Here is a 21535-nt window from a genome sequence, read left to right on the forward strand (position 1 = left end):
CGGGAGGAGAGGTGTCCTGGGCGCGGGCATCCCCCAAACATCCCCCATCCCTAAGTGAACTGTGCCTAGTAACTGAGCCGCTGTGCCCCGGTGCGCCTTTCTAGTAGCACCTCCTAGCAAACTGGAGGGTTAGTCGCAGACAATTCCACAAGTGCGACCCAAGGACCTGGGCCAGGGGAGCAAGGGCAATCCAGGGGGCGGAAACTTAAGTCTTTGGCGGTTCAGAGTCCCTTTCGCATCGCACAGCGCACTTCTCCCAGCATTGCCCTAAGCTGGAAGTTAGACGGCTCTGTAGCTGTTCTAGTATCTGTCTCTGAGTGTGTGTGTATGTTTGCGCGCCGGCGCGGACACGCGCAGAAGCAAAAGAGGACCCTCTTGCTTCACCGCTCTCCTCGTGGGCCTCTGCATCCCAGGTCTTCTGGCCCCAAGTTCTCTGCTCAGGTGTGGCACATGTACCTATGTCTGCGGTTCCAGGGCGAATCCCTTCCCATAGCATCCAACTCTCGTACCCCCCACTGCAATACCTGGGCTCTTTCCCGCTGCTCTTCCCCCAGAGTCACAATGGGGACGCAAGGGAAAACTTGGTGCTTTATTCTTCTTGCTTTTTCAGAGACACGAGAAAATAAAACGGACCAAGGCAATCAGAACAACTTCCTTCAAGTTTTTATTATTGTAGTTTAAAAGTTTATACACAAGGAATGTTTCCAACACAACACTCATTGACAGTTCTTCACCCCCCGCCCCCGCCCCCAATCGCGGCTCTCTGCCTAGGGCTCCCAGGCTCTCCCCATCCCCCTTTATTCGAACTAACTAACCTCCTACCCCTTCTCCAAGGAGTTCTAGCCTCTGGGGCCGATACCTCAAGCCACTTCCTTTGGTCCCTCTTCCACCCCATTTTTGGCGGTTCAGTTATGGAACCCAGAGCATTCTCCCCCTCTTACTTTAGGCGCTGTTTTAGAGCCCCCCTGCAATTCAGAGCCAACCCGTGGACAAGTCCAGTTAGAGACGGTTCGTCATCAGCAGCCGGGCTCCAGGGCACCCAAAGCTAGGAGGGGAAAATACCCTGCCCACCCTTTCCCTATCCTGAGTCCCTCCTCCAACTCAGGGACAAGAAATAAACACAAGAGCAGCAGGACTCCCCGCGCGCGCGCGACAGGTGGGTGCCAGGCAACTAGCAAGAGCCTGTGGCGCTGCTGGAACCCAGCTGCGCTCCGGGCGCGCGGGCGTGGCTAACAAGTCAGAGCTGTGAGATGCTAGGGACTGTCCTGCATTGCTGAAGGAGCGCTGGGAGCTGGTGTGAGAAAGTCCAGCAGGTAAGCTCCAACAGGGACAAAGTTGCCAGCCACAGCAATGCTCCCTAGAGCAAGTCAAGCAGGTACAAATGGGAGTCACTATAGCAGAGTCTTTAGGTGGCTGAGAGCCAGACTCAGCCAGCCTGAGTTCTGTGGCTGTGCGCATCTGTGGCATGGGCACCCAGATACTCTTGACTTCATTTGTAGCACTGGCATGTGGACTTCGAAGGCCTAGCTCTCCAACGTCAGACACTTGTCCCTGGGCTATTTAGAATCGACGTGGCCTTGTACCATGCAACTGCTCATCATAGTGCTCCAGCCAAGTGCGAAGCTCAGACACCTGGTACCCGTCGGGGCCACGGCCTCCCTGGTACATGATGGTGCCACTCTGGATGACATAGAGGCGCTCAAAATAGGCACCGTATGCGGAACTGCTGGAGTTGGCCATGGTGTCCAGGACCAGAGCACAGCCAGGTGCACCTTGCTGAAGTACCCTTGCCGCGCTGACACGGTCCTCCAGGCTACGGTGCTGTGGAATGGTGTAGGGTGAATCTGTGGTGACCCAGCCGTCGGATGGGTGGGCTTCCTCGATGTAGATGATGAGAAAGTCAACATCACGTTGGTACTTGGTGACCAGGCGCTGAAAGGCGCTCATTCGCGCCATGAACGGTGGTCAGGTACAGCTGCCAAAATTGAGAACCAGTGGGCGGCTCCCTTGCGCATAGTCAAGGATGCGCTGGCTCTGGAAGCTATCAGGTCGGATGACCTCGGAGTTAGGCGCAGGGCCACCCTCGTGGGCCTGCTTGAAGAAATCCAACTTCTGGCCATGCCACACGGCCTTGAGAGAGGCCAGGGTGCACAGACGGTTGTCGTCTGATACGCAGATGGGTGGGTCGTCGGGGGGCATCTCCTCGCCTTCACTGTTGAGCTCTACTTCGGGCTCAGGGTGGTCAGGATGACGACGACGCAGGAAATGCTTGCGGATGCACAAGAAATCTAAAAGCCAGAGCATGAAGGCTGTGCCTAGGAAGCGCGGGAACAGCACGAGGCACGAGGCGGTCTGGGCGCAGAGCCTCAGAGAGTGAAGCAGCAGGGAGCGGAGCATGGTGGCCGCGGGCCCCGAAGCCCCCGGGGGTCCTTCACCTTCTCCCACCACCAACCGCGAGGCGGCCTGGCGAGGCATCTGGTCTTCGATGGCGCAGGGAGCTCAATTTATAGCCAAAGCTTGAATTGGCGGGAGACTCCACCTCCGGCCGGGGCCCGCCCCCTTGCAACTTGAGCCCGGAGGGATCACCCAGAGGCGCGGCCAATGCCCCAGAAATCCTGGGTCGAGGGCCGGCGTAGGCTGGCTGAGGGTGGAGCGGTGCGTCCCAAGGCTGGCAGGGGCGGGTCTGAGCCCGCAGCCAGCTCTCAGGGGTGGGGGACCCCGGAGCCGCTGCGGCTAGGGGCCAGGAGCCCGATTCCAGGGCCGGGCAGTCGTGGGTGGCAGTGGTCTAGCCGGCGCAAGCGCCTCGAACAGCTCAGGTCCCAGCGGGCGGGCCCTAGTCCGCGCCCCTCTCTCCGCGCACCTGAGCTGAGTTCCCTGGCGGCCGCAGCGCCGCGCCGGAGCTCCGGTTCGCTTCCCGCGCGCCGCCGCCGCCAACGCCGCCCACGCTGCTGCCGCTCGTGCGGGGTCGCTGCCCAGGTACCGCAGGAGTCCAGGTCGGCGGCCGCCGCTCGGCCGGCCCCCGGCTGCAGCCCCGCCGGGGACGCGGGCCCGCGAGGAGGCAACTTTGGGTTCCCGCCGCCTTCCCCGCTCGCCCGCGGGCGCCGCTCGACTGCCGCAGCCCGTCCGCCCGCCTCCCGCGCGCGCTCACACTCGCGCCTCGCACACGGCCGCCCCCCGCACCGCCCCGCCACGCACACCGCGCTCCGCGCCCCCCGCCGCTGCCCGAGCTTGCTGCGCGCCGCCCCAGTCCGCGCCGCGACCGCCCCGTCCCATCTCGTTCCCGCCGGGCGCCACGGTTCCCGGGTCAGCGTCCCCTCTGCTCCAGCCCGGAGGTGCAGAGGGCAGGGCCCGAGGGTGGGCTGGTGCCTGACTTGGGAGACCCAGAGAGTCGAGGCAAGCGACGCCGAGCCTCGCCCCCGGCCGGCTCCCAGACGCCCTGGGCGCAGGGCGCTGCGGGCGCTGGGCGCGGGGCAGCGGGCGCGGGGCGGCGCCGGCCCCGGGCGGCTCTCCCACTAGGGGTAGCTGTTGCCTGAACGCGGGAGCGCTCCCCTCTCGCCGCTTGCCTCGCCCGGCACAGCCCCGGCCGCCGGGCGCACCCGTCCCGTTCGTCCCCGGACGTTGCTCTCTGCCCCGGGAACGTCGAGACTGGAGCGCCCGAACTGAGCCACCTTCGCGAACCCGGAGCGCGGCGGCCCGACTCACCGCGGAGGCGCCCGGACGCGTAAAGTGCGTACTTCCAACCGGGAACGTGTGCTGAGGCTTTTTAGGGGTGCGGGGTAACTCCCCAACAACGTGGGGTTCTGGCCGGCCCCGCCGCGGCGGTGGAGACCTTCTAATCTGTCCCTGTGCGCGGCGCACCGCTGGCGACTTGGGTTCAGGGGCCGCGCGGGGCGGGGAGGTACCTTGACCTGGGGTCCCCGAGACCCTGAGCAAGTCCTGCTTCGTTACACTTCACAGTGACCCCCTCCAGGGCAAGGTTTCAACCCCAAAGGTAGCTCCCGGGAGCCGCACTGCCTAGAACACCTTAGCAATCGCTGGGGCTTTTCTGGGGTGACGGAACCCCAGCCGGATACGGCAGCTCCAGCCGCTCGCGTCCCGTGCGCTGCCCTCCCAGAAGAGACCAGCTGCCTAACTTTCCCGGCTGGAGACCGCTCTGGCGAACGGGGCGGGTGGGCGCTTGCCGATTGCTCTCCACTAGCCAAGGAACTTGTCCGGAGAAGTCGATCGCGGGGCAAGTGGCCCAGAGGGCGCGCAGGTAGGCGCCTGCCCTCGCTACCGGGTTTCCGAGGTCTCTGCCCGGGAACCCTTCGTAGGACCTGTGGCTGCTGCAGTTGGAGCCCCGAGTGTACCATACTCAGAGAACAGAGTAGCCTGGGAATGTGTCTCCTCTCCCTGTGGCTGAGGGACTTTCTCTGCTCGGTGGGATGGGGTATACACCCCAGCACTTCCCACCTGAGGGAAACCTGCAGACTCCTATTGTTCCTAGCCGTCCTGGTAGGATCTTTCAGGTGGACTAGGGAAATTTCCCTGAACATACCCGACTGGGGGTCCAACTCATATGGTTTTATCCCAAAGCAGGGCTTCTCTGAGCTCACAGACCACCACCCCTCTTCTCTGTTGGACTGGGGTGGTAGAGTGAGAAGAGACACTTGCTGGGGAGTCTGAGAGGCAGATTGGGGGCTTCTGAGACCTTATCTTGGGTACAGCAAGACATACTTCTCCTCAACCCAAGAGTCTCTCATCTCTGGGAAGCGCATGTCCTGCTTCTTGCCTCAAGAATCAGGGAATGAAACAGGTCCTCCCTTTCCACATTCAGTTTCTGAAAAGGCCACCTGGGATATGCTCCTATGTGTCTGGGAGCCTATGCCACGTGGCAGTCATAGTCTGGGACAGATATAAGTCCAGCACTGCTGGTCCTGCTCTATGAACCAGTCACATCCGATCCTCACTTCCTCCTGATGTGGGGCACCTGGGAAAGCAGCTGGTGGTCTTCCTGGGCATCTGCTGGTGATGTGGGAAACAGGCTACACCCCACACTTCAGGATTCCAGAGCACTGGATGAAGTACCCAGGCCCTTCTGACTCCTCTGGTCTCCTGGACAGGTGAGGGCAGAGCCAAGGTGTGGGTGATTCTGGCCTTTGGGGCACATACCTGGCTTGACAACTCCTACTCCAGTGCCCCCTACCCCTTCCCTTCTTCCTGTCCCTCCTTAGCTCCCCCACCCTCTTTTCCCACTGTCCTCCAGGCCAGCACCCCCTACTAGCTATAGATCTCTGGCTTTCTACCAGTTGCTTAAGTGTCCTGTCTTGTCCCAACAGCCTAGAGTGTGAATACTGGGCCAAGGAAATTGAGTGGAAATACTGAAGTCCATGCGATGCTTGGACTTTAGTGGGAACTGACAGACTTGGGAGGGGACTCTGGGGACTTCTTCTGTTTCAAGAGCCCAGGAGGGGCATACTCTGGGGGAGGGGGCACTCCTGTCTGCCCTCTTCCAGCTCCAGCAGAGGGCAGACAGGGGAGAGAAAAGGAGGGATATATTGGATTGGGTCCATTTGGTGCCCTGGAACAACTCGGGGTGGGGGTGGAGGCCTTGGCATGACTGGGGAGGACGGGACTTTGGCCAGCCTTCTACTCCCAAGATCTGGGTCATAGTGGTCTGCCTGTGAGGGGGGTGCTAAGTGGACCTGGCACTAACCCCTTGGTCTTCCAGCCTCTGGGTGGGGTTGGTGGGTGGGTGTGGCAAGTATAGTCTCTGCCTTCCTTTCCCAAGACTGTCGGAAGACTCCATGGAAGTTGGTGGACAGTGCCAGTGGCTTTCACATCTCCCAGCAGGGGTACCTCCTAGGACTCAGAAAAGGCTTCAGCGCCATCCTTAGAGAGGAGTGTTGGAGAACAAGTCTTGCGCCCTAGGACTGGCCCCATTTCATCATGACTTGGTCGCATGGACTCAGGCCTCTTTGGTGATCACTCTTGTTACTTTTAAGCTCCTTCCCCTCTGCACTGACCTCTGGACGCCCAGGAGCTTTCCTCTCTCTGAACTTCCATCATGGTGTTCCTGTTGCTTTTCTCTTTGCTTTCGGATTCCCCCCCCCCACACATAATGTTTTTTTTTTCTTTCCTTCCAAAGCCCTAGTCTGACCTGTCCCACCCTCCCCCATGTAGGGAGCCCAGCCTTCCTGCCTGAACCATCCTCACAGGAGTTCATGCCCTCTGCCTGTTCTGTTCTTCCTCAGTGGCCAGCAGCCTGTCCAACAGATAAAATTTGTGTCTCCCTGGCAGCCCTGCCCCTCCTGGTCCAGCTGGGATCCCCTGGAGTGACTTCTGGGAGGTGCCCAATAAAACTTTGTGCAATGAGTAATGTGTGCAGTGTGGCCTTACTGAAAGCTCTGGGTTTGGGGGGGATTTCAAGATGTGCCGTTCTGCCCTTTTGCACATGGCAGCAGTAAGCAAGGTAGGGCATGTTGGTGGCAGCAGGGCTGAGTGAGGTCATCGAGGACCTGCTCCCTTTGGGTGTGGCCTCTAATGAATATGCCCTTCCCCTGGCCACTTTACTGGCTTTCCCTTTCTAGGCTGGCACCTTTCTAAGCAACACACCCTCTGAAGGAGGTGCTTAGCCCCCCCCCCTTTTTTTTTTTACTAGTTTGAAAGTGGTCTTTTCTCTACACATTTCTCCACTTCTGACTCAAACCAGTCAGTGAGGGCACAGAAATAACCCAAGGAGATTGGGCAGCTGGAGGTTCAGCGCTGACCTTAGAGATTCGGGATCTGAACATCTGGCCAATGCCTTCCTTGTGCTGTTATTCCACTAATGCAGAAGTTTCTAGACACCTTGGAAGATCTTGTCCTGCTCTTGTCTACTTCTCTGGGGATCCTGTGAAATCTCACCCGGACTCACATTCTGGCCACTTGCCTCCAGTATCATCTTGCCTGCCTTTTGTCCCCACCCTCCAGCTCTAACTCAGTCCTGGCACAAGCAAGCATTCACCATGCTCTAGCCCTAGGGGACAGGACAATGGATAATACCCCTTACCAGCAACTGTGTGGGTACCTGGCTCCTACCTGGCCTTGGAATGCAGGGCTACTCTTACAAGACAGATTCCCGCCTGCCTAGAAGCCACCTTCTTGTGTATCTACCACTAAGCCTCTGGAAAGAGGTGGGGTCACCAGCCAGCAGACATAAGTCCCAGATTCCTTTACTTCTGGCAGATCTAACATTTTAATGTGTTGAATCACCATGATGTGAAACAAATATGGAGTGTGTGCACGTGTGTGTGCATGCATGCATGGAACAAATGTGGAGTGTGCATGCGTGTGTGCGTGCGTGCATGTGTGTCCATATCTATTCTTGTTCAGAAGGCATCACAAGAGAGATGAGAGTGTAAAAGCAGGAGTGAAGATGCCTCCCGTTTAGGGACAAAGTCCAGCCACAGCGAACACTGGCAACAGAAGAATTGTGGACTATTCCCTTAACATCCTGGTGGTAAAATCTGTCTGGTTATGACGCCAGAGGATCAGTGGAGGAAACAAGTTGTCTAACTGTGCCCATGCATGCCTGCAGGCCATGCTGGTCAGAAGCATGGCCCCCGGCACTGAGGCTTGGTGTGAATTCTGAGTCTCAGACTCCTTGAAGTGCAGCCATCCAGTATGAGTTTATGGACCATGAGAGGAGAAGGCTCTTCCTTTCCCACTGCCCATGATGTGAAAGACAGTCCGAGGGAGATGGGAGATGTTTATCCTCTGGGGGTGGCCAAACCAGACTCTGGTTATTGTTTGATTCTTTGATTCTCTCTCTCTCTCTCTCTCTCTCTCTCTCTCTCTCTCTCTCTCTCTCTCTCTCTCTCTCCCCAGCTCTCTCTCTCCAGCTGTACATGGAGTGGCAGATGTGTGCTGATATTCAGGTGCTCCCAACATGGTGGGACCCTTGGTAGGAGTGTCACATACTCATGGAGAGCAAGGATGTCTAGTGAATTCCCTGTGCTGGTTGGTATCATGGAAAGTTGCCATAGGTGGAGAAGTAGCCTCGACATCTTTGTGGCTCTATTGTGAAGCCTGAAGGACTTCCTGTCTTGGTGCTCCTCCTTGGAAAGGGGCCACATACTCTGGCCCTTTGTTCCAGGTTAATAAAAGTTTCCTGGATGTGTTCTGGAGCTGATGACTGTGGACAAATTGAAATAGAAATGGCTGGAGGTATGAAGCCCATAGGATCTGTGCTTTGGTGGAGAAGCCAGCCGAACTATGTATAGCACAGCACTTGTGACAGATCCATCCAGAGATCCCAGGTTAAAAGCCACTGTAGTGGGCAGATGTAGAGTTTGAAGTTCAGTTGCTTGGTGAATGGCTTTTCCAGGACTCTTGGCCTGGGCCAGGGTGTAAATACCAACTGTCAGGAGCCATCTCATAAGAGCCAGGCCTTTTCATTCAAGGTGACCCTTGTTAGAGGCCATTCCATAAGGCCAGGCCTTTCCATCTGAAGGGACACTGGCTTTGTGCATCTCCCAGACCTGCACTCAGATCCCGTGACTGCTGCCAAAAGCCATGTCCTGAAACTTCCTTGAGATGCAATCTGCTTATTTTTGAAGGGAGGTATTGTCCCTTTTTGTGTGTTTATGGGATATGGTGGCTGGGTCATGGCCTGCAGGAGTTGTATCTGCACATATCCTCAGCTCAAAGAAGTCGTGATTGGTGCCCTATTGGAGCATAGAGGTCTACAGAAGCAGAGAGGGAGTGTAGGTGCTGGGGGTTGTGCAGAATCAGGGTCAAACTTAGACTTGATCTTGCAGCTTCTAATGGTAGCCAGTCCCATCTTTGTCACCTACAAAACAGAAGCCAGGACCCAGCAGGAGAAGGCTCAGGATTTTCTTTTGGGAAGAATGCTTTACGGGGCCTCTGGTTCCCAGGTCCTCTGCATAGCCTACTTCATGGTGCTCCTAGAATAGAGAGACTCTACAAGGTGTCAGGAGCAGCTTCAGGGGCAGGGAGAGTGCATCTCCTCCTCCCCAGAGTCCCTTGGCACAGAAACAATGTGCACGGCCCTTGGGAAGAATGGTGGCTTCCTGCTTGGCTCTTCTCTATTCTGTGCCCATAGTCCCTGCTAGGCTCCATGACCTCCTAGGCATACTAGAGCCTTCTTGACTCAAGATCCTCAACAGATGCTGCTGCCCAGGGGAAGAGAGAGATGAGAGGTTGGAGGACAGACTTAGTTCCTGCCTCTGATGTTTGTCTTTCTCTTTCCAGAAGCTTCTCCAGGCTCCCCTGGTTGAGTAGGGGTTGTGAGGTGCAGGAGTTGTGAGATTGGGTTGTGGTATGATTATTGTGATCTCACCCTGTAGATTTGAGCTGTCCCCTGGGTAATTCCCTGAGCAGAGGGGTTGGAGTGGAGGCGGGCTCCTCTTGCCTCTTCTTCCTGCCTGGGGGCTATTCCTGGGGCTGGTGGCTTCTTCATGTTGGTCAAGAACCTATTTCAGTTAAGTGGTTCAGTGTGCTAGAAATACAGTTCTTCAGGATGGTAGAAACTCATTCCTGGTTGTTTCAGGAGACATGACATGGACAATGAGGAGCAAGGGTACTCTAGTGCTTGAAGTGCCTACTGTGTGCCAGGTGCTCAACTGGGTGTGTTTTCATGTGTTGATGCAACATTAGGGAATCTCTATGCCTTTCTCACACTCGTAGGATGCTGAGTCTTCCGGGGAAGCACGTGCCCCAATCCTGTTAAGAAATGGTACTGCCCATCCACAAGTTGCCCATCTGTCTGCCAGCCTTCCCATCCCATCTGTCCATCATCTATCTACCCACCCACCCATCTATCTCTCCATCTATCCTTCATCATTTATCCATCCACCCACCCAGCCATCCATCTGTCCATATATTATTCACCCACCCACACATTTTTACTGTCCATCCATCATCCATCTCTTCATCCATTCATCTACTCCATCAATCTGTCCATCTACTCATCTGACAGTCCATCTGTTATCCATCTACTCACCCATCCATGTATCTATTCAGTCATTAATATGTCTCTTTGTCCACCTACTCCTCTATCCATCCATTTGGTACCCACACTGCTTCAACTGATCTGAAGGACCACACCAGCCCGTCTCATGATGGGTTCCTTGGAGAGGTGAATGCTGGGAGATGCTACAGACCTGGTGAGGGTCTTAGAGAATAGACTAAGAAGTAGGGAAGAGGAGAATGGGGCTTGTAGACAGAGATGGCTTCATGGTCATCCTCATAAAGCCCTGTAAAGCATGACTATGGTTTGTCCTATGTGGTCAGTGGCACAGTATACTGCTACTGTGGATGAGTAAGAAGCCACAGCCTGCAAAGACCTGGGTGGAAGAGAAGCCTGCTGAAATCTAAGGTGGAATATCACCTGCTACAGTTCCAAGTGGCTTGGTTGAAATTGGAGGGGTAGCGGTAGGTGTCCACTCAGGTGGAGGTGGTGGAAGGGCTAGGCCCTTGGGAATGGGGCACGGGCATCCTGGCCATGATATCTTCCTTTGGGTCCTAAACCATGATGATGAGGTGCTTAACACTGTTTGCTCAGGCACAGAGCTGTTCTCTGGGGACCAACTCCCTGTCTCTCAGATCAGAACTTCTTGCCGTATGCCACCTTGGATCCTCCAGGGATTCTGTTGCCCTGGAGATAAGATCCAGCATCCCAGAATGCTTGAAACTTCCTCCCAGAGACCTGGAAGGAGACAAAAGATGTGGATGGTTCCTAGGAGGGTGGCAAGGTTTGGTTCCAGAACTCCAGCATGGGCCTGTGGGAGCTTACAGGGAGAAATCTTACAACAGCCCTGGGGTGGAGGGAGCAGTCTTCAGCCTCTAGCACTATGGCCCAGCAGGTGGAGTCTGGGGTGTTGAAGGCCAGCATGCCCTGTCCCAGGGGGCATTTCTCTCCATCAGCGACTGACCATTGTGCCAGAGAGCTTCCTACTGCTGGTCTTGAAGGCTTGGAGTTCTTTTTAGGGGTACTGTGGTGGCCCAGTGAGAAGGCTGGGGCAGGCTGGCCTTGCTGGACCTTTCAGGCTTATGGCTGCGGATGAGATCATAGTTCTTGGGTTTAAACTCTGGAGCCAATGGAATTGCTTCTTGGGGGCTCTAGGCCTGCTATGGTCCCTGCCCACAGTGATTGGTTCACGGTTGGGGCTTGGAAGGCCTGAGCACATTCTATGGAAGGGACCGGGACTGGATCTACCCAGGAATCTGTGGTCAGGGGCTGCCTAAATGGTGTGCTGGGAGGAGAGGACAGAGCCCCCTTCTAGTGCCAAGTATGAAAGGGGTGGGGTAGAGCTGGGGATAAACTGAAATGTGGGCTTGACAGGAGTGCTGAGGGGAAGGTATATGGGGGAAGGGAGACTCATCTCCCCACCCCTACTCTGCCTCCCTCTCCTCCCTTCCTTCCCTTCTCTCTCTGGGAGAGGCTCCTACCATTGGAAGACTTTCACAGTACTGCCCTTACCCCATGCAGGGTAAGCAATCTTGAAGGCTTCGGCAACCAGGACCATAGTGGCCTGGCTGTCTGCAGGCTCCAGTGGTCATCAAGGCAGGTACAGTGGCTGCCCACTCCTCGGAGCCCTGGATGTCACAGCTGTGGCCAGGTGGAAGGTGAGCAGGGTTGTTCGAGGCTGAGAAACTGGATGAATTCTAAACTCCTGAGGGGACCTTGTCCCTGAATGTTGTCATCTCCCCAAGACCCTGTGCTGGGCTGACACTGCTGGGGTCCTGCCATGTCCCGGAGAGCTCCTGGGGGCACCTCTGTCCTCAGGAAGGGCTCTTTGGAGAGGCAAAAAGAACACATGTCTACACCTCCAGATTCTGAAAATGGATTTCTCCCAGGGAACCAGAGACTCAGAGTGCGTTCTCTACCCTGAGCAGGAGCCAGAAAAACAGCAGCAGGCGGGGCTCAAAGAGAACTAGGGAGAACCAGCCGAGTCTGGAGGCTTGGATTCAAGTCCTGCCGCCCACTGGTAGGCATTGTGGCCTGGCTTTACCTCTGGACCTGGGTTTCTCCTATCCAGAAGAACGGTGCTATCCCTGCCTCTGGGGGATGCTTGGAATGAACATCCTAGGTCGTCTGCCCCTGCCTTCAGGATGCCATTGCCAGCTGGTGCCTGGAGGACTTTCCAAGAGGCAGGAAAACTCCAATCAGTGCTTACTATTTTGAACCCCATATCCTTGCTGTGTGGCCTCGGGGAAGTGACTTGCTCCTTCTTTCTGATTTTGGGGCAAGAATCTCCACCTCTTGAGGTCACTGGGGAGACTCTGGTGGGATGTGAGGTGATGTCAGACTCAGTTCTGGGTGTACTCTGCAGGGACTGTCCTGTACGTGGCTTGGATATGGCTGGGCCCTTCCAGTCCCCTTGGCCTCACCGAGCGAGCAGCACTTTGCAGCCTCCTGCAGGAAGCCCTCCCTGGCGACTCTTGCTCTGGGCTCTGCTGTGTCCACTGGATTCGGCACACCCCTCCATTCTCCCTTTCCTAAGATCTGTATGCTGTACCCAAAGCCGCTCTCTGCTCAGCACACCACCCCTGGTGGGGAGTTGTCCTTCAGGCCTTGGTGGGGGCTGTGCCCCCTTCATTATCTCCATCTTCTGGGGACACTTCAGTATCCACTGCCCTACTCCACTACCCCCTGTGAGCCTGGCTCCCTGGTGGATTTAGTGAGGACCTTGGCTGTTCACTGAGGAGACCGACCAGGGCTCAGGAGACAGGACCCACGGCTGTGCAGAAGGACACATAACTGAACATGGTCTCTGTCTCAAGTTTTGGCTTTTGTCCCGAGCCATGGGCTCCACGCCTGGTCATTAGCTGCTGAATCTTCTCCTGAAACTGTCCAGTTGCCCCTATCAAAGCCTGCCTACCTCTCAGAGCTCCACACAGACAGACAGTCTTTCCCAGGGCCCCTCCACCTCGTTCCTCACTAAGTAGCCTCTCTTCCTTTCCCTCCCCAACCCCATGCAGAGGGGTCTCTTCCTCAGGCCCCTGGCTCACTAGCTTCCAGAGGCCTGGAGATGGTCTGTCCATGACAGTGGCTTGCTTCTCACCTCCTTCTAGAGTAACAGGAGCTCCAAATTCAGGCAGGGTGCATCTGAAGAGGTAAACTGGAGTCTCCTTCGCAGGAGTCTGTGTACCCATCTGCCCAAGTCCTTGACGAAGATGTGTACAAAGTGACCACGAGCCCTCCGAGTCCCTTGGAGGGAAGAGAGGAAGTGTGTTCGCCTTTCTACTCCCCATGTTTACTGTGGGGTGGCAGATGTGGCGGCAGGAGCTGTTGTGCTGTGTTGCCTATTGAAGGGGAGCTGGTAGTTGATGACAACTAGCCAAAGAACATGAGTTATCACTACTCCAGCCCAGGTTGCCAAAACCCAGAGGACACGTGAAGCAGGGTAGGAGCGGGTACTCTGTAGCTTGTTTAATCCTGTCTTATTTTGGCGTTGGTCACAGTGACAAAATGTAAACTAATTAAAATAGATTTGGATGGGGAGCTGGTTAACTGTTAGTGGAATGATGAAAGGAGCACAGCTGCTTAGAGGCGTGGCTTCATCTGGGGCTGTAGCGGGGTCTTCCTGTAGCTTTGAATGCTGTCCTGGTCAGGCACTTGTGGGATCCTGGGCAGGTCAGTGATGAGTCAGGGCTTTAAGGGCCATTGTGTGACACGCGGGTGATGCTGTCCTTGTCGAGTTGGACCCAGATGACAGAACACACAGTAGAAGGACCTCTCCACGCTGGCCTCCTCAGGGCGTGAATTCTGATTGTGGCAGTTTCTGTGTGTGTGTGTGTGTGTGTGTGTGTGCGTGGGGGGCGGCGGGGAGGCCCTTTCTCCCTGCTTCCACTACCATCTTTCTGCACTTTGGGAAGCTGCTGGGTTTAGTGAGCCCGAATGAAAACATCTGTCTCCTAAGAGGAACAACTTCCATGGGACTCAGTGCTTCGGTTAGCAGTCAACCCCTGGCTGCAGACAGACCTCGGGGAGACCTTCCCAGGGTTGTCATGTTGCAGTCACTGGGCCAACATTTAGCTGGCTGCCCTGACTCAACCCTTTGGACAGACAAGGCCCTCTGGCTGCCCTGGCATGGTCAACTTTCTGCTCTGAGGTTATTCTTCCCCAGGGAAGCTCCAGGTGAGAGTGAAGGCATGTGGAACTCTGGGAGGCCACACCTGCCCCTCAGGGCCCTGACCTCAGAGCCACTGGCTAGGCATGCCCAGGAATGACCAGGGAGGTAGAGTTCCTCCTAGGCACGTGAGTACCTCTGTCCCTTCTGTTTTGGGACCACATGTGGCTTCCCTCCCTTGTGACTCAGAGTAGCCCGGGGCAACAGGAGACCCATCCCATGTAAAGCCAAATCATTTTTTACCTAGTAACTCACAGACAGCATGCAATGCTTGTCCACTCAGGTCTGAGTACAGCCCAGCAACTCTAGAATATTCCTGGGCATGAATGGCTGAAACTCAGCCCTTATGGTCCCCTCCCTCTCCTCAGCATCTTACAGCTACCCCCTTTCTGTTTATGAATCTTGCTGTCTCAGCTGCATACCCCCTAGTCTATGCTAACATGATTCTTTTCCCTGTGAGTTCCCAGGAGGAGGCTCATTCTAGTCTTGAGGGTGTGGAGTTGAGGGGCCACATCTCACAGTGGCCTCTTGCTGACAGATTACCCTGTGGCAAGAGTGGGTTTGGGCAAGAGGGAGAGATCATGAGTGTGTGTTCCTCAGGGCTCACTCGGTTCTTAGGAAGTCATTAGAATCCACAATTGAGTGTCCTCTAGGCTTATCCATGTGACAGGGGACACTGCTCCATTACATCCTTGTGACAAGTGATGTCACCGCTCCATCACACCCTTGGGCCGCTGCATCTTCTGGCTGCAGTCATCAGTGTGGGAGCTCCTTGCTTAATGCCTCCTCCATAATGCCCATCCATGCTCCATCACTGCCTGTGTTCACCCCACCCCCAGCTCATGTTGTTTTCCAAGTCATCTAAACTACAATGGGTTCTGCTCAGACCAAGGAGGACCTGTCCTTAAGCGACCCATAGTTAGGTGAGGGGCACAAGGGGCCCCAATGTGAGCCACGTGCCATAGGGTGGCTTTGGGTGACTTGGCCTTGGGAATGGACGAGGCTAAGGACTCAGTTTAGTGGCTGAGTTTCTGCTCTCTGTCGCTTCAGAGCTACTGGGCTGCACTCAGGCCCTGGGTAGATGGTGGCATCCTACCATGTCTCCACGTTCCTAATGTTCCAGGACTTTCTAAGTCTCCAGGGCTAGTAGGAGTATCAGTTACACTATATATTCTTCTTTGTGCTGAGGCTTGGAGGGGTGGGGGTCTTTGGCCTGGGGAGGGTCATTGCCACTCAGTGATGCCGAGATCCTACCTGGACAGAGGATGGTATAGGTGGGTAGCTGCCACCCTCACTCAAGGCCTCAAAGCGTTATGCTAGGTAGGCACTAACCCTGGGAAGAATCAGAGGGCATGCACAAAGACAGAAAAACAAGGAGAGGTGAACCTCGTGCTGGGAAGGTCGATGTGAGGGTTAGTGTTATTATTTTTCTCTCTTTGAACTTGCTATGTGAAGCAAGCTGGCCTGGAACTCACAGAGACTCACCTGCTTTCTGCTTTCTGCGTCCTGGGATTGAAGGTGTGCCACACCGCACCGTACGGCAACTGTGATGGCTAAGTCAGACACCGCAGAATCACCTGGGGATGCTCTCAATCAAGAGCGGTCTAGATCGGGTTGGTCTGGGGACAGGCCTGTGGGGGACTGTCTCAGTTGCCTTGGTTGAAGTAGGGGGACCCAGCCTGAAGGACATGAGTGACACCATTCCCTGGTTTTGAGCCCTGGGTTAGCTTCCCGATGAGTATTGTGCGTTCGTTTTGCTCTTCCCTTGGCTGTGGGTGTGCTATGACCATTAGTCTCGAGTTCCCGCTGCCGTGACTGTCTCAAAGGACTGCCATCTGGAAGAGTGAGTTAAATGCACCCTTTCTTCCTTATGCCTCTTGTTGTCAAGGTGTTTCCAATGCAGCAACAGAAAGCAGCTAGACCAGGTGGGAAGGCCATTACAAGGTACAGGTGGGAGAAAGGTCCCAGGCGGGAGAAAGGTCCCAGGTGGAGAAAAGTCCCAGGCGGGAGAAAGGTCCCAGGCAGGTGCTACCTGCCTGGGGATTATGAGGCCTTTGGGGACCAGGATATGGCTGCTGCTGCAGAGTCTCCTTCTTAGAGGACCATACTCTTCTTCCTGCGGGGCACCGGGGTTTCTCAGGGCACCGGTCCTTCCCAGGGACTCACCAGCGGGACCGCAATGCTGGTGGTGAGGTAAAGCTTGGGGAGAGGCTGGTTGCTGAACACAATGACAGGTCCTTCTGAAACTCTGTACCAACCACTGTGGGTCAGTTCAAACCGGTCCCCCAGCCCTCCCAGCCCTCGCCTACACAGTGCCTGCCCTACCTCTGCAGTATGAACCTCAGGTTGCCCTGGAGCTAAGAGAGGCCTCTAAGCTGATAGGCGGCAGGTGCCTGACTCTGGGATGGCCAAGTGCGGGCCTGGGCTCTGCAAGGGGATGTGACAGAGCTGAATGCATGGGGAAGGGAGCACACAGGCAGGGGTGTGGGGAAAGAGTCCAGGAAGTACAGGGCCCATTTGCAGGTGTCTTCCTCGGATGCTGCACAGCCAGGTGCTGTCTCTGTGTCAAAGTGCAGGAGGCCCCCGGCCCAGCGGGTCCTGCTCTGCCTTCCTGTATTCTCTCTCCAGCTCGCTCCCCAGAGCCCTTGAGAAAATGATGCCCCACCTGCCTTCAAACCTGCTCAGTTTTTCGGGACCCCATGGGCCTGGCACCAGCTTGAGATGGGGGTTGAAGTGGGAATCTCTGTTCCAAGTCTGGGAACTCCTGGCACAGCCTGACCCTCATGCAGTCTTACAAGCCTGGGAAAGACCTCTAGTGTTCACAGCAGAGTGTAGAGGGAGGGAGATGGATCTTCTTCCACTCAGCTGTTTGAACTTGAATTCGTTCTTCACAGCGTTGGAACCACCTGTGGCCCAGGGATGTCAGTTTTCCTAGACATAGGAAGAGAGATAGTGAGGGCAGGCCTGTGCTGGCTGGGATCTCTGGGCAGTGGCTCTGTGGTCTCTGGGGTCTCCGGGCAGTGGCTCTGGCTTAGTTGTGAAGAAGGAGGAAAGCCTTACTATGCATTCCTAGGTGAGTGGTTTGCTCTCAGCTGACTGGCCTGTGGTCTGTGTCCATGAGGCCCTGGCATCTAATAAGGCCAATATCCAGTGAGCTCTGTGGGCCCAGGAAGGGATAATGGCAGTACCCCTCCCCCACCCCTTCCACTGAGGACTGTGACATCTACTACTTCCTACTTCCAAGCCCTGGTGGGGTTGGGGGCGGTCCTCTTTGCCCTCATCCTCTACCCTGACCTAGCTAGGTAGGCAGTTTCTTGTTCCTAGGCTCCTAGGGAGAACCTGATACCCAGCTGGGGTTGGGTCCTTTGATCACTGCGTGTGGGAGGGGCAGGATTCCAGAGGCCCTCTTGTACTTAGTCAGCAGGATCCTTGGAGTCTCCCCTTCTGTCTGGTAAGTGTGGAGCTGAGGACACTCTCTACAGAGGCCGTGTGCTCGGGACTCCACAGACAGAGAGGGGGCAATCCAGGCTAGCATGCTCCAGATTGCGGTGCAGCCTGGCTCAGTCTTGTTGTTTTGCTCCCAGGTGCCCTTGCAGTGAGCACAGCATCCTGTTCTTGCCCCAGGGCCTCTGCACGCTTCATCCTCCCTGCCTTGAACATCTTCCCTAGCTGAGGGTCCAGGAATGGCTGCCATGACAAGGTCCAAAATAGTTGTGGCTTAGACTAGGGGAGGTTTTGCTCTTTGGCCAAGAAACGCAGGCCAGGTGACCCCTGTGATCTGATTTGATATTGTATACTCCTATTAGCAGTTTTTTAATCATTTACTTAATGTTTTAAAATCAACTTGCTTTTTAAGCTTAAATGCTTATGACCTAAATGGCAGAATCTGGAACTGTGGGTTGGACATGCTATATATATATTTTTTCAATACATGTGACCATAAATAAATGTTAAAACAGGATTTCTCTTTCTTTCTGGACACCCTTTAAATCATCTGTCAGTTCTCTTTGGGGAGCTCGGCGCTGCCTGGCAGAGGGGCTGGGGTTTGCAGGAGTCGTGGGCCTAGGCCTGTGAGGGTCCTTGTTTCACAGCAGCTATGGCCCAGGCCACCACCGCCCTCCACACAGCCGCTTCCCTGCTTGGGAAGGACTCCCAAAGATGGACTCCTCTTGGAGAAGTGATGTCTAAGGCAATGACCTCAGGCTTTAGACAGGCAGCAGCCTAGAAGTCCTGCACGCCTGACCTTGGGGGCCTCTTGAGTCTGGTGGTCCTAGTCAGGTCTGACCCCGACCCCTCTGATCTCAGGGCTTACAGAGGCATTATTCTAAGTTCGTTTTTAGTCTCTCATGATGCTCACTGGTTCTGAGCACTCTGGGCTTTTTGTTCTTGTAGTTGGATGTTCCCTCCCCCCCAGGGAAGCTCCAGCTCTGGGCCTCATCACTCCCCTCTTCTGGGAAGATCTCTGCTCTCTCACAAACAGAAAGGTGGGGTCCCTATCCCCCACCCCACCCCACCCCACCACTGAGAAGAAGTCCTTCCCAGGAATGTCTCTGGGCATTGCTCTGCCTCCTACAAGGGCAGGCTGCAGGAGGGGCTCTGTTGTTCATGGAGTGACCAGCAGGGACCCATGTCCACCTCTCATCCTGTTGTCATCATGGCTTAGGGGCTGGCTCACACGCAGGGATACCTTGGAGGTGTTTTCATTTGCCCCTAAGTCATTAGTCTTCAGGCATCTGCTGTGGGCCCTGTGGGCCAGGCTGGGAGAATGTTTGTGATCCAGGGATTGGGCTAATGGAAAAATGTGAGACTTGGATTCCTTTCAGGAGACTGGAGGCTGAGAAGAATGTACAACATGAATGATAGAGACTCAGGCCACTTCACTGGGTCTGAGGAGAGAAGGTGAAACTCTGTGGGGGAGATCTGGGGGTCATGTTGGACGGGTGGGGGTGGGTGGCCTAGGGGGAAAGGGTGGGGTACAGTGTGTCCCTCTCATGCTGAGGACTGCTTCTGTTTATCCTACAGCCCATCCTTCCTCCCAACCCTCCTCTCATCTCTCCTTCCAGCCAATTGTCGGCTTTCAGGGGTCACTGCTCATGTGGGTAGCCTGCTAGTGTCTTGGTGGGATGTAAGTGCATTTTGCTTTCCCTTGTCCTCCTGTTACACATTCATCGCTGTAACAAAGTTCACTAACCCCCATTGGGGAACACCAGTGTCTGTCATCTCCCAGGTGTGTATGTGTGTGTGTCTTCTGTCTGTCTGTCCGTCCCAAGACTCCAAGCTCAAGTGTATCCCAGTTTCCCTTATATGTAGAGTTTTATCTACCTGGTCTGCCCTGGGGCAGGATCAGCTCCTTAGTTTTCTCAGTGAGACTGTAGGCCTAGTTTCCTGGGGTCTGCTGGACCTAAGGTCTTGTTCCCTGATGGTGAGGGTGAGGGCTGTGGGGCGGGGCAGGGTGGGTTGTGGGAGTGGAAGGATGGAAGGGATGGGGATGGATCCTTAGCTCCTGACCACATGTACTCTCAGTGTCACAGCTCACTTCAGGGAGGCCCATAAACTGGGAAGCAGAAGGATCCCATGGGGGCAGAAACCATGGTCTTTCAGGCTCTGACTTGGTGCCATGGCATGGTTGTGAGGAAGTGAGTCATAAGTCCCAGCCCACCCTCAAGAGGAGAGCTCACTCCTGGGGGAGTGAGGAGCAGCCTGCCAGCCTCCATGCCTAGCCTGTGGGGTAAATTGGAGGTTGCCATCCTGTTCTTGCCCTTCTGCAGCCTTCTGTGGCTCGGTGGAGCCTTGCTGGGTGGCCTCGGAGAAGCAGAGTTTTGGTCCTGCTTCGGTTAAGGGCCACCAGCACCTAGTGGTCCAGTAATTGTCCCCCTGGGAGGTGTCCTAGCAGGGGCTGCCTGCCCTCCCTCTAAGGCTGTCCTCATTGCAGGCACAGCAGGCAGAGGTCTGTGCCCCCTCCCCCATATCTCTTTCTAGGCCAATGGGAAAGGGTATGACCAGTTTCTCTCTAATGTGTTGCAACTTTCCTGGAAATGTGAGCGATCCCAGAAGGGACCTGAACGGCCGGTCTCACTCTGCAGGCTGTACCATGGACTTCAGCTGGCGGGACAACAATTCCCAGGGTGGCCTTTCCAGGAACTGGTGGTCTGCGGCCAGACCAGGCCCCCCTTGGGTGCAGTATGGAGGAGGACATCCAGGATTAGGGAACAGCTGGTGGGGTAGGACACGGAGAGAAGTGGGGAGTGACAGGGTTGGGGAAGACCCTCTGGCTCCTTGGTTCCTTCTAAACTAGTTGAGCCTTATGAGTGAGAGGGTCGTTCCTGGGGTCTTCAGAGTCCTCTTGCTTCTCAGGGCTTTATTCACTTGGACTATGGGGTCGCTTTACGGTATGGGGATCAGATCCTTCGATAACTGTGGGAGGCCTGAGGTTTGTAGTTCTAGTTTTGTCCCAGATCAGACCTGCTGTGTGACCCAGAGGATTTCTCTGCTTCCCTCTCCTCATATATATGTGTGTGTGTGTGTGTGTGTGTGTGTGTGTGTGTGTGCGCTTGCATGTATATTAGTATGCATGTATGTGAGTGTGCATGTAGAGGCCAGAAGATAACCTTGGAATTAATCTCCTCTTAACGATTATTATTATTATTATTATTTTATTATTATTATTACTATTATTGGAGACAAAGGTTTTCATTGATCCTGAAGCTCACCCATTCAAATGGGCTGTCTGGCCAATAAGCCCAGGGATCTGCCTGCCTCGACCTCCCCAGAGTTGGGATTCTAGGACTATGTTGCATTTTCACAAGAATCCTGAGTACCCAAACCCAGGTCCCCTGTTTGCATGGCCGGTGCCTTACCACCTGGGCCTCCCTTCTAGGCTCTGACTTCTTATCTTTACAAGGCACCTGGGAGCTGGCTGAGTGCTCTGTTGCCGAGAGGGGCCACAGACCAGTCCTTTTCTGCACGCTGGTAGGGATTAGCCTGACTTGGGTGGGAAGGGAATGAAGGAAGGGCAAGCACACAGACACACAGCTGGGATCGGGTGGGCAGGGCTCTCTGATGAGGAAACCACAGCACCCTGGAAGCTCAGTGTGCTTATTATAAACAGTTGTACAGGGAGGAGGGGTTATTGCATACAGGTAAACAAGCAGGAGGGTGTGGCTAATCTCAGTAGGAGCCATAAGAGACGGGTCTCATGCTGTGAAGATCCAGGAGAAAAGATCCAGGAGAAAGCTATGGTGGACTGACACCCCCCCCCCCCCCGCCCCATGTCAACATTTGCACTCTGACCTGGGAGAGGCCTGGCCATCCCTCTGAGCCTTGCCTGGGGAAAGCTTTGCCACTCCCATGGGGTTGGGTCACTGGGGTCCACGACGCGACTATGCACATGTCAACAGCGCATAATCACTCAGAATTTC

At 55.4% G+C, this 21535-nt stretch overlaps 1 protein-coding gene and 1 long non-coding RNA gene across 2 annotated transcripts; one reads left to right on the forward strand and one right to left on the reverse strand.

Moving 5' to 3' along the window:
• Nucleotides 1-640: 640 nt before the first annotated feature.
• Nucleotides 641-2475, reverse strand: Dio3 (iodothyronine deiodinase 3). The gene has a single exon (XM_048431496.3). The coding sequence runs from the start codon at nucleotides 2473-2475 to the stop codon at nucleotides 1561-1563; it is 915 nt and encodes a 304-aa protein (XP_048287453.1). The 3' UTR covers nucleotides 641-1560.
• Nucleotides 2476-3275: 800 nt separating this feature from the next.
• On the forward strand, nucleotides 3276-6358 carry LOC148120438 (uncharacterized). Its single transcript, XR_015739181.1, has 2 exons — nucleotides 3276-5102; nucleotides 5771-6358. It is a non-coding gene; the product is annotated as an uncharacterized LOC148120438 (long non-coding RNA).
• Nucleotides 6359-21535: the final 15177 nt, after the last annotated feature.

The sequence above is a fragment of the Myodes glareolus genome, chromosome 11 (genome assembly GCF_982192425.1).
Source record: "Myodes glareolus chromosome 11, mMyoGla1.1, whole genome shotgun sequence".
NCBI classification, from domain to species: Eukaryota; Metazoa; Chordata; class Mammalia; order Rodentia; family Cricetidae; genus Myodes; species Myodes glareolus.